Source organism: Suncus etruscus, chromosome 17, assembly GCF_024139225.1.
Source record: "Suncus etruscus isolate mSunEtr1 chromosome 17, mSunEtr1.pri.cur, whole genome shotgun sequence".
Classification (NCBI taxonomy): Eukaryota; Metazoa; Chordata; class Mammalia; order Eulipotyphla; family Soricidae; genus Suncus; species Suncus etruscus.
Window position 1 is genome coordinate 43,454,279 of NC_064864.1, and position 13,102 is coordinate 43,467,380.

At 41.4% G+C, this 13,102-nt stretch overlaps 1 protein-coding gene across 1 annotated transcript in view; it reads left to right on the forward strand.

The window, feature by feature from the left end:
- The window catches only part of CUTC (cutC copper transporter), a 32,438-nt gene extending 22,171 nt beyond the window's left edge, over positions 1 to 10,267 (forward strand). The window contains exons 7-9 of the mRNA XM_049764326.1: positions 879 to 906; positions 7,406 to 7,511; positions 9,777 to 10,267. Coding sequence (XP_049620283.1) covers positions 879 to 906; positions 7,406 to 7,511; positions 9,777 to 9,891 — 249 coding nt within the window. The 3' untranslated portion in view covers positions 9,892 to 10,267. The remainder of the gene's footprint in view (positions 1 to 878; positions 907 to 7,405; positions 7,512 to 9,776) is intronic.
- Positions 10,268 to 13,102: the final 2,835 nt, after the last annotated feature.

Below are 13,102 nucleotides of genomic sequence, written 5' to 3' on the forward strand. Positions count from 1 at the left end.
GTTTAGTTGTGGAAGAAAGATTGGGTAGTTTTTTTCCCTCCAATAATTTATAGTTGTGCTATGCTTTCTTTTCTGTTGAAAAACTGATTTATGTTCAACTACTACCATTGGTTGTCTGCCAAAACTCAGAACCAATTTTTTTCCCTCAGTGATGGTTGTTTTTCGGGCTTTTTCTTTCACTGTGGCACACTGGTTCAGTATTTATATTGTATTTATTGTGTTTATAAAGGCATAAGTCACTAATGCAATACAATAAATTAACCTTTCAGACTAGATTTACTATGCTGAACAGCTTTTATTTTTTCCACTGGGGCTTCCCTAGCAATGCTGGGAAAGAGTGATGGGGAGCCATTCCCCACTTATTCTGCCCCATGATGCTGGACAGTTAGGTGCTCAGGCCTCATAGTGCAGTGTTGCTCAGGTCCTTCAGTGCTGGGGGCTCACTGTGGTATTGTGAAGAAGTGGCACCAGGGCCATGAATTATTGGAGATCAAATAATGATCAGGACTTAGGCTTTGCAAAGAATGTACTAAATCCCTTAAGTTGAAGAAGCTGTATTGAAGATTCAGTACCAGGGGCAGGTAGGACATTGCCTTGCACTCCAATGACCCAGATTTGATCCTTACCATCCCATATATATCCCCACCCCACCCCCAAGCTTGCCAAGAGTAATATCTGAATGTAGAGCCAGGAGTAACTCCTGAATATGGCCAGGTGTGGCCCAAAAACAAGAACAAAAACAAACAGGAAATAAATAAAACTAAGTACCAGTGGTAATAAAAAATGCTTTATGTGCTCATGTTTCTGTTTTACTGCCTTATTATCTCATTGAAGAAAACTAGATTAAAATTTACTTGTTTGTTATTTTCTTTTTTCAGGCAAAAGGCAGAATTGTGGTAATGCCAGGTATTTATTTATTTATACATTCACCTATTTGTTTAAAAAGCCAAATATTTGTTTCTCATAGTTATGGAGGTGGGATGTGGAAGACATTGTACAGACAGCTGTGTCTGTGCTCAGGTCCTTCCTCTAGTGCGCAGCTCTCCTTGCTATATCCACAAGACAGAGGGAGAGGTGTTTTTTGTAGACACTCAGCAGTGTGATACTGAGCTGGAGCACGATAGGGAAAGGGAAGCAGAAATCTATGGAAGAAGAAGGAGTACTTGGTTTTCAAAGAGACTGTATAGATGACTAGAATGTTTAAGGTTGGGAGACCTACTAGAAAAAGCTTTAGCAAGAAGGTCATACTGGCTAGAGCCAGCTTACGGTAGAGTGGAGTTGAAATTTGGATGGGCATATCCAGAATTTTGTGACTGGATATTTGGGGAAGGCATATCAGCTTTGCTACTTCAACATTCTTGAAGGCCTAATGTCTTGATTGTTAACAATGGCCAGATGCATGTACCAGTCAGTGATGAATATATAATGTGCTCAGATGCTGAAAATCTCCTATCACCAAATTTTTTACCAGAGTAATTTGATCATGTGCTCCTAGTGATGACCATAAAATTGGTTTAATATATAATAGCTCATTAAAATTGAACAGTTTGGGGGAAGGAGTGATAGTACAGTAGTAGCTTGTCTTGGTACTTGTCTTGCACTTGCACGTGGCTGTCTCAGATTTGTTCCCTGGCATTCCATATGGTCTCCTGAGCACCACCAGCAGAGATTCCTGAATGAAGAGTCAGGAATAACCTCTAAAAACCAGCTGGTGTGCCTTTCTGCCCACCTTCCCCACAATGAACAGTTTTTAGGACCAATGCAATAATATCATGTGTAGGTAGCTTGCCTTGCACTCAGATAACCTGGGTTTGATCCCTGTCATCTCATAGGGACACTTGAGCACCTCCAGGAGTAATGCTTGAACACAGCAGGATTTGGCCAAAGACCCCCACCCAAAAATAAAGTTTTTTTTTTTTTTTTGGTTTTTGGGCCACACCCATTTGACGCTCAGGGGTTACTCCTGGCTATGTGCTCAGAAATCGCCCCTGGCTTGGGGGGACCATATGGGACGCCGGGGGATCGAACCGCGGTCCTTCCTTGGCTAGCGCTTGCAAGGCAGACACCTTACCTCCAGCGCCACCTACCCGGCCCCAAAAATAAAGTTTTTAAAGAATTAGATAAGTACATTTAGAATCAGATTAAGATAATATAGTCTTAATTTCTCTTACACACACACACACACACACACACGCACGCTCACGCACACACACACACACACACACACACACACACACACAAAGAGGCAGAGACATAGTGCAGTGGTCTGAGCACATGCTTTACATGCGTGAGGCCGTGGATCAGTCTTGCATGGGCCATGGTCCTCAAGCTCCACTGGAAGTGACATCCTCTCCCCATCTCTGTCAACGCAGAGCCAAGAATAGCTCCTAAACACTACTGGGTGTTTCCTAAAAGAAAAAATGTACATAAAATAATAGTATAATGAGTAAATGTTTATTTCAGTAATACAATATTTGCCATAATTAACTCCTTTTTAAATCCTGGGATATTTGGCGAGGGCACCCCTGGTGTTACTCAGAGGTTACTCCTATACCAGGGAGAGCATCTATGGTGTCAGGGATAGAATCTGGGTCACCCACATGCAAAGTAAATACCCTGTTACTGCTCTGACTCATCTTGGGGAATTTAAGAGTTAAACTAAAAGCATCATACATCTATATGATGTGTGCTTTATTTGTTTTTATTATTTTACTTTTGGTCCAAAATAATACCTAGTAGTGCTTGGGATTTATTTACTCCTGATTTGTGCACAAGAATCACTCCTAGTTGGGCTTGCAGACCAATTGGGTATGGTACCTGGGGTTGAATCTGGGTTGGCTGCATGGAAGGCAGGCGCCTTACTTGCTACACTATCTCTTTGACCCCTTCCTGCATTTTTTTAAACATAGGTTCAGGAGTAACGCCTGAGCACTGCTGGGTGTGAACCCAAAAAAACCCAAAGAGACACACAAAAAAACCCAACTTCCTGAATTTACCAAATGATTTCCTTTAAATATTGTTTTAGCTTGTTTCCTTATTCCCATGGTTCCCAAACTACTTCGTTGTTTTTTGTTTTGAAAAAAAAAAATGTAATGCCCTTCAATTGCACCCAAGACTATTTCTGATCCCTGCCTTCACCATAATTTCAGAGCATTTGGTGGTGGTGGTGGTGGTGGTGGTGGTGGTAATGATGGTAATGATGAGTGTGTGTGTGTGGGTGTGATATCACCCACCTTGGAAACACTGGGTAGGATCATTAAGTGTGATTAAATTTGGCCTAAATATTTTTGCTAAAATGCTTCTTGGGTGATTCTGTAAAGGTCTTACTATATTTTATTATAGGGCATGCAGTGTCTGGTTCTCTTGCCTCTATTGATTCTTAATTCTTTTTTGTTTGTTTGTTTGTTTTTGGGTCACACCCGGCAGTGCTCAGGGGTCACTCCTGGCTCCACGCTCAGAAATTGCTCCTGCCAGGCTCAGGGGACCATATGGGATGCCGGGATTCGAACCACCGACCTTCTGCACGCAAGGCGAATGCCTTACCTCCATGCTATCTCTCTGGCCCCTGATTCTTAATTCTTTTTGTTTTTTTGTGTTTTTTTTCAGGTCACACCCGTTTGATGCTCAGGGGTTACTCCTGGCTAAGCACTCAGAAATTGCCCCTGGCTTGGGGGGACCATATGGGACGCTGGGGGATCTAACCGTGGTCCTTCCTTGGCTAGCGCTTGCAAGGCAGACACCTTACCTCTAGCACCACCTCACTGGCCCTGATTCTTAATTCTTAAAAGAATGAGGTTTTAGGGATTTTAGCCAACTAAATGCCTGACCTTGGAAAAGGAAAGGGATAGTGTCAGAAATTTAAAAGTTTTGTTCTATGGCAAATCTCTGAAAAATGAGCTGATGGAAAATTATTTTTATCTATCAAGTTGAAAGTTTATATCAATAAACTCACTGAGTTTGATGTGTTTTCATTTGGTATTTTGTCTTGACCACCAAATAAATGCCCACTTAAGAGTTGTTAATTTTAAGATTGTCATTGCTTAATATGTTATTTTTTTGTTTTGGGTCAACACCTGCCAGTGCTCAGGGCTTACTCCTGGCTCTGCACTCAAAGATTACTCCTGGCAGACTAAGGGGTACTGGGACTCTTTTTTTTTTTTTTTTTGGTTTTTTGGGGCCACACCCGGCAGTGCTCAAGTTACTCCTGGCTGTCTGCTCAGAAATAGCTCCTGGCAGGCACGGGGGACCATATGGGACACCGGGATTTGAACCAACCACCTTTGGTCCTGGATCGGCTGCTTGCACGGCAAACGCCGCTGTGCTATCTCTCCGGGCCCAGGGTACTAGGACTCTTAACTCGAGTCTACCACATGTATGTAAAGCAGATGCCCTCTCTGCTGTACTATCGCTCCAGTCCATTAATATGTAATTATTAAACCACCGGTTATAACCAGATTTTCTGGGCACTGTTACCACAGACTGTTTCCACAGAATATCAGAGTTGTAGGGGAGAAGACAAATTATGCAGAAATATTAGTGGGTTTTTTAGTTAGCAAACCTGATCATGCAGGTGTTAATTCTGTGCCATCTTTGTTAGATGTGCAAATTCAGAAATAACTAGGAACTAAATCTTCCACTTGAGGGGCTTGTAGAATAGATATGTAGACGCATTAGTACAATTCCATATATATTTATGTATATGTATATATGTATACATAAATATCAGCAAGAAAAAAATTTTTTTTTGGTTTTTGGGCCACATCTGGCGGTGCTCAGGGGTTACTCCTGGCTATCTGCTCAGAAATAGCTCCTGGCAGGCACAGGGGACCATATGGGATGCCTGGATTCGAACCAACCACCTTAGGACCTGGGTCGACTGCTTGCAAGGCAAACGCCACTGTGCTATCTCTCCGGCCCCCAAGAAAAAATTCTTAGGTTAGTCAACCTGAATACCTAGATATAATAGAACTTATTTGTTTTCTCCAGGGACTTTGGGTTTGTTATTTTTGTTTGTTTGTTTGTTTTTTGGTTTTTGGGTCACACCCGGCAGCACTCTCCTGGCTCTATGCTCAGAAATCGCTCCTGGCAGGCTTGGGGGACATATGGGATGCCAGGATTCGAACTACTGCATGCAAGGCAAACACCCTGCCTCCATGCTATCTCTCCAGTCCCTCTCTCCAAGGACTTTGATAATGATGCTTATAGTAAATCTCGGTATATAAAATATATAAATCTTGTTCTTTTTAGTTCCAGCTGTGAATATGTTAGCTTGTGTCTGGAAATTTTATTACCATGTTGTTGATAACTGAACAGCATGTGTTTCAGTGGCCAGTAATTTTGTTATTTGTTAGGACAAAATTACACAGTTTTGGGGCCAGAGATAGCACAGCACAGCAGTAGGGTGTTTGCCTTGTAGTAGGGCTGACCCTGGAGAAACCCAGTTTAATTCCTGGCATCCCATATGGTCCCCCAGCCTGCCAGGGATGATTTATAAATGCAGAGGCAGGAGTAACCCCAGAGCACTGCTGGGTGTGGCCCCAAAATCAATCAATCAATAAATAAAGTTTTTTTTTTAAACACACACAAACACAGTTGTCTTTTAATTCTTACAACTTGTGAGGTTGCCAATATCCCACTTACTGATAAATGAGGCTCAGGTATAGTAATGTGTGTCTAAGAATACATAGCTTTGAAGGGCCACTTGCCTGGTTAAATCCATTCTAAATTTCACATTTCAGTCTACATTCTCTTTACTTCTCAGGACTCGGTGATGTTACCATGCTAAGGATAAAACAGCTATTGAGTTCACAAGAGTTTGTAAAGTCAAGTGTCTTAAATTTGCATGATACAGACACAAAGTACAATATCTTAGACCTCATTGAAAAGTACCTATTACATATATCGTATTTAATAGGAGTAAAGGATAGAGGGATGATTAACTTATTACTTACAATCTAGGGGCCGGTGAGGTGGCGCTAGAGGTAAGGTGTCTGCTTTGCAAGTGCTAGCCAAGGAAGGACCGCAGTTCAATCCCATATGGTCCCCCTAACCCAGGGGCAATTTCTGAGCGCTTAGCCAGTAGTAACCCCTGAGCATCAAACGTGTGTGGCTCCAAAAAACAAAAACAAAAACAAAAACAAAAACTTATTACTTAAACTCTATTATCAGTTTGGACTATGAACTAACATTAAACTACAAATAATGAAGAGATTAAGAGATTATCAAAACCAGTGAGTCATAATGAACTTGGTTGCAGTACCAGGTAGAAGATTTGTGCTTTGCATGTTAGATTTCCAAAGTTAATCCCTGGTACTTTATAGTCCCCACAAATACTCCAGAAGTGACCCCCCCCCAACAAACAGACCATGCCTGACTCCTGAGTATTGTCAGATATGACTCCCCCGCAAAAAAATAACAAAACAAAGAACTTGAGTGCAATTTTAAATAAAGTAGGCTCATATTCTTTTCCTAAGTGAAACAAAAAATCACTGCCATGAAGAAAGGCTTTGTTCTCCTGCTGTGGCCTCTGTGTTCCCTGACTCCTGCAGTGAGATAGGTCTGATAGTGTGTCTCTGTCAGACACCTTTTGAGGCTGTGTTCTCGCTGCTTTGCCCTACAGCCTCTTCTTACCTTGCATTTCAGTTTGATTTTGTCTTAATTATTAGGGGAACAGGGATATAGTGCCCAGTGATTCTACTATCTGTTAAGTAATCTTTTCAGATTTAAAGTCAGTCATACATAGTATTGTTCTATAAATTAGCAAACATAGAGATTTCACCATGTCGCAGCTGACCCGGGACAGACCTGGGTTCGATCTCCACCATCCCATATGATCCCCTGAGCCTTCCAGGAGTGATTTCTGAGCACAGAGCCAGGAGTAATCCCTGAGTGCCGCTGGGTGTGGCCCAAAAAATTAAAAAAAGAGATTTCACTGTATAGAGTCTGTAACCATTGCAGTGTTCTCCAGAGTCTCAGCTACTATTACCATTGTTTTCTAATCTTAACCTGAGCCAGAGTCATTCTTGAGTCAAAATAAGAAATCTTGAGGCCAGAGTGATAGCACAGTGGGTAGGGCATTTGTTTGCCTTGCATGTGGCTGACCCAGGTTCAGTCCCCTACATTCCATATGGTCCCCCACACCTGCCAGGAGCAATTTCTGAGCGCAGAACCAGGAGTAACCCCTGAGCACCACCAGGTGTAAACCCAAAATCAAAAAAAGAGGTGTGGGGTGTGTGGGAAAGAGAGAGAGAGAGAGAGAGAGAGAGAGAGAGAGAGAGAGAGAGAGAGAGAGAGAGAGAGAGAGAGAGAGAGATTAGTGTAGGAATATCAGGCAAAGCAAGCAGTTGTTCATTACATTTTGTAATAATTCAATCTCCTAAATACATTCCTTAATTTTTTTTAACAGGGGGTGGCATAACAGATAGAAATCTACAAAGAATCCTTGAGGGTTCAGGTGCTACAGAATTCCACTGTTCTGCTCGGTCTGCCAGAGACTCAGGAATGAAGTTTCGGTAAGATTCTCTTTTGGTATTAGCGAAAGGATGAGTTGCCTCTCTACCCACAGTAGGAAAGCTCTAGTTAATGTCAGGACTATGCATGCAATACTGTGATTAGGAGATGAATATTTCAGCTCTTTTTAAAGTTTTTCAGTAGCAATATGTTTGTTTGTTTGTTTTGGGGTTTTGGTTTTTGGGTCATACCTGGCTGCACTCAGGGGTTACTCCTGGCTCTATGCTCAGAAATCGCTCCTGGCAGGCTCAGGAGACCATATGGGATGTCCGGATTTGAACCACCATCCTTCTGCAAGAAAGGCAAATGTCCTACTTTTATGCTATCTCTCCAGCCCCGTGGGTTTTTGTTTTTGTTTTTTTGGGTCACACCCGGCAGCATTCAGGGCTTACTTCTGGCTCTACACTCAGAAATCGCTGCTGGCAGGCTCGGGACCATATGGGATGCTGGGATTCGAACCACCGTCCTTCTGCATTGCAAGGCAAACACCCTATCTCCATGCTCTCTCTCCGGTCCTGCAAAATGTTTTTTTTATTTTGCCTTAAGTTGAGCGGGCTTTTTTAGAACTTTTGACCTTAAGTCATTGCAGAACATAGATTGGTTAATAATAAATTATGCTTCAAATGACTTGTGTGTGTGCCATTCACCTTTAGCAAAATGAGTAACCATACTGTAATGTTGGTAGGAATCATACTTATTTTTATCATTCTTACCTTTATTACTTAGTCCTCCAATCATTAATACTTAATAATTAACATTATTGTAACACTTTCCTCACCTTTACCTTCTTTTCAGTTATTTTGAAATATATTACCATTGATTTGAAACTATTATTTATTTATATTCTTTTTTTTAATTTTGTTTTGTTTTGTTTTGTTTTTGTTTTGTTTTGGGGCCACACCTGGCGGTGCTCAGGGGTTACTCCTGGCTGTCTGCTCAGAAATAGCTCCTGGCAGGCACGGGGGACCATATGGGACACCGGGATTCGAACCAACCACCTTTGGTCCTGGATCGGCTGCTTGCAAGGCAAACACCGCTGTGCTATCTCTCCGGGCCCCTTTTTTTTAATTTTTATTGTGGTCAAAGTGAATTACAATTATTTCATAGAAAAAAAAATTTTGGGGGGGGGGCCGGGCGGTGGCGCTAAAGGTAAGGTGCGCCTGCCTTGCTTGCGCTAGCCTTGGACGGACCTCGGTTCGATCCCCCAGTGTCCCATATGGTCCCCCAAGCCAGGAGCAACTTCTGAGCGCATAGCCAGGAGTAACCCCTGAGCGTTACCGGGTGTGGCCCAAAAACCAAAAAAAAAAAAAAAAATTTTTTTTGGCTTTTGGGTCACACCCGGCAGCGCTTAGGGGTTATTCCTGCTCTACACTCAGAAATCACTTCTTTTTTTTTTTTTTTTTTTTTTTTGGTTTTTGGGCCACACCCATTTGACGCTCAGGGGTTACTCCTGGCTATGAGCTCAGAAATCGCCCCTGGCTTGGGGAGACCATATGGGACGCTACGCTAGCGCTTGTAAGGCAGACACCTTACCTTTAGCGCCACCTTCCCGGCCCCCAGAAATCACTTCTAACAGGTTCAGGAGACCATATGGGATGCCAGGAGTTGAACCACTATCCTTCTGCATGCAAGGCAAATGCCCTACCTCCATGCCATCTCTCCAGCCTCTTATTTCACAGGAATATTTAAGGCACATAGTGACAATGAATGAGGGGCATTCCCACCACTAGTGTTGTCTTTCCTCCACTCCTGTTCCCAGCATGCATCCCTCCTTTACAAAACCCCTATTTTTTTTAGATTCTTGAGTACTCATATAACTTAATAACCAATTATTTCTAGTTTGGAAAAAATGAGATGTAAAAGAAGCAAGAGCTGAAAATCAAGTATGTTAATTGGTGGGTTTGCTTGCTAAATTTTTTTTTGTTTTGTTTTTGTTTTTGGGCCACACCCGGAGGTGCTCAGGGGTTACTCCTGGCTGTTTGCTCAGAAATAGCTTCTGGCAGGCACGGGGGACCATATGGGACACCGGGATTCGAACCAACCACCTTAGGTCCTGGATTGGCTGCTTGCAAGGCAAGCACCACTGTGCTATCTCTCTGGGCCCTGCTTGCTAAATTTTTAATGAGTTAATAAATTGACTAATACAACTTAGGAAATTGGGGACCCTTCTGGGCCTTTCTTGATTAATAAAATACATTATAAAATAAACTGCCTGTTTGTGGGCTTATTGAATATTTTATATATTCATTTGTTTTTTTCTTTTGCAGAAATTCCACTGTTGCCATGGGTGCCTCTCTTTGTAACTCAGAATATATTCTCAAGGTCGCAGATTTGACCCAAGTAAGAACTTTGAATGCTATTGCACAAAATATTCTGGTTTAGCCAGACCTCTTCGAGACACAGATGTCACAGGGCAGCAGTTGAAAAATATCTGCGGGTTTCTGTGACATGCTTTCACCTACATCTCTGGCCAGAACAGTCACAGGCTTTGATTTACTTCTTATATGGCCATGGAGAATGTTTCTGAGAAGTAGGATTTGAAGCAGAACTGTAACCACTTTCTTTGCTTCATCTTCCCAAATAGCTCTGTCATCTTGGTTAATTCTGTTGTGTGCATCTTTTATAGACAGGTTTAATTTGTTTTTGATAGAATTAATTGATGAACTCAGAGTACACAATTGCAAAGTTTGAATTCAGGGTATCAATTTAATAGCAATATTTTGCTTTTTTATTTGTAAAATAAAAATTTTCTATTCTATGATGATTGAGTATCTTATTTTTGCCACAAATGCACCCTATTACCAAATATAATAGAAAAGATTATATATTTTGTATTTTCTCTTTTTATTTTATTTGAGGAGAGGTGTGAGGGCCATACCCCATCATGCTCAGGGCTTACCCCTAGTTCTGCACTCAGGAATCACTCCTGATGGGCACAGGGATGCTGGGAATAGAATCTGAGTCCTACACACTTGCCCACTGTACTTTCTCGCCATCTCCTCTCACCACCTTTAGAAAATAAAACACACCTAAAGAGAGCAGAGCCAGTCATTAGCTGCCGGCATAGTTCTGAAATTGTGGAGCAATCCTGAGAGCTGCACTATCTCTGCTCTTATGATGATCTGAGCAATAAATGTTTATAGTCAAAAACACTCATTTGTAAAGATACATGCACACCTGTGTTATCACAGCACTAAATTCATTAACTATTATCTGGAAACAACTTAAGTGCCCAGTGACAGACAAGTGAGCCAAGATGTTTCCTGGCCTAAGGTGCACTGCACCACCGAGACACATGTGTGTACACCCTCTAAACCCAATGATACTCATAGGGAAAGAGAGGTGTGTTCAGCTACTTGAAGTTGGTCAACCTTTTATAAGGTCCTGATAGATGAAAAATGAGGCAGTTTCTCATTCAGCAATTGCTATGATTTTTAGAGTAAAAAATTTTGGTTTTGTTTTGGGCCACATCTGGCAGTGCTCAGGGGTTACTCCTGGTTCTGCACTTAGGAGTCACTCCTGGGTTCAGGGGACCATATGGGACGCCAAGAATCAAACCCACATACAAGGCAAACCCTCTACTCACTATCACTCTGGCCCTGAGAGTAAAAAAAAAAATTTAGTAAAACTTAGAACTTTTCTGATCTTTGTACAGTGTATGACAGTTGCAAGGGAAATTCTGTTTTTAGGAACACAGTCCAACTGGAAATTCTTGACTTCACTCAAATTCTTAGAAACTGACAATTGAGTCAGAGTTCATACAGTTTGGAACAATTACATTAGAGAATACACTTTATACCTTGGAATTGCTCAAAAGTCAATGATAGTGTCTGTGTGAAGATAGGGCATCAATATAAGTTATCCTATCTGAAGATCACCCATTTCACAAAGCTCTGCTCACGAGATGCTGAAAAAAGATAAACCCTTTCATTCCAGGTCAAAGAGGAACAGCTGTCATGTTAAAAGTCCCAATTCTGGGAAAAGCACATCACTTAATTTATACTCATATACTTAGTATTGTACTTGCTACTGTATCCTTGTGTTCTTAGGGTATATCCTTAGGAGTGGAATAGCTGGGTCAAATGGGAGCTCAATTTCCAGATTTTAGAGGAATCTCCATATCGCTTTCCATAGAGGTTGGACTTGACGGCATTCCCACCAGCAGTGGATAAGAGTTCCTTTCTCTCCACATCCCGGCTAGCACTGATTGTTCTCATTCTTTGTGATGTATGCCAATCTCTGTGGTATCTCATCGTTGTTGTGTGATTTGCATCTCCCTAATGATTAGTGACAATGAACATTTTTTCATGTGCCTTTTGGCCATTTGTATTTCTTTTTTATCAAAGCGTCTGTTCATTTCTTCTCCCCATTTTTTGATGATATTAGATGTTTTTTTCTTGTAAAGTTCTGTCAGTACCCTGTATATTTTGGATATTAGCCCCTTATCTGATGGGTGTTGAGTGAATAGTTTCTCCCACTGGGTGGGTGGCTTGCTACTGTATCAATGCAGCCTCTGCAGTGAAAAATTTTAAATAAAAATTGTATGACTGAAACTGGATTTTTTTTTCTTTAAACATGGAGCTCTTTTATCTACTTTTACAAATTTCACTTGGACACCTTAAATGTATTCACTAAGTGCTAACAAAAGCTTATTCAAATGTTTCCAATGTATGTGAATATATATAATAGAATGAAATGTACATTATAAAGTTTGGGTAGGTTGGGTCTGCTAATTTGGCCACTGTTATGTTTTAAATTTGAAAAACTATTTAAAATTGCATAAATGGTCTGGAACGAGTAACAGGTAGGGCACTTCCCTGGCATGTGGCTTATCCTGCTTCAATCCCTGCCACCCCGTACAGCCCCCTCAAATCCCTCCAAGAATGATTCCTGAAGGCAGAACTTGGAGTAAGTCTGATCACCCCCAGGTGTGTCCCCAAAACAAAATAGTATAAACAAATTAGATTTCCATATTACTAATTTAAGTTTAGTAGAAAGTAGTAAAAGCATTCTTTTTTTTTTTTTTTTTTTTTTTTTGGTTTTTGGGCCACACCTGGCAGTGCTCAGGGGTTACTCCTGGCTGTCTGCTCAGAAATAGCTCCTGGCAGGCATGGGGAACCATATGGGACACCGGGATTCGAACCAATCACCTTTGGTCCTGGATCGGCTGCTTGCAAGGCAAACGCCGCTATGCACGCCACTATGCTATCTCTCCGGGCCCAGTAAAAGTATTCTTAAAAGCCAACAACATGTATCAAAATAGTACTTTCTTGCTGTGATAAGAATAAACTCAGCTCTGTCAACATTCAACATCATATAGTATTTGGTAGGGGTTTGGGTCACTTAGGAATGACGTCTATCGATTCTTGGGGGTCTGTATTCATTTATTTGGTGCCAGAGACAGAACCATGGTCAGCTACATGCAAGAGAATCACCTTAGCCTATGTGCTGTCTCCTCCAGACCTGGTTTCTCATTATTCTGAAAAAAAATTATTTTTGTTTTACAAGTATGACAATATGGATTTTCTTTGGACTAGGGAGAATTTGGGAGTAATTGTTTTATTCATATTTATAGCTTTTGCTATCAGAATAT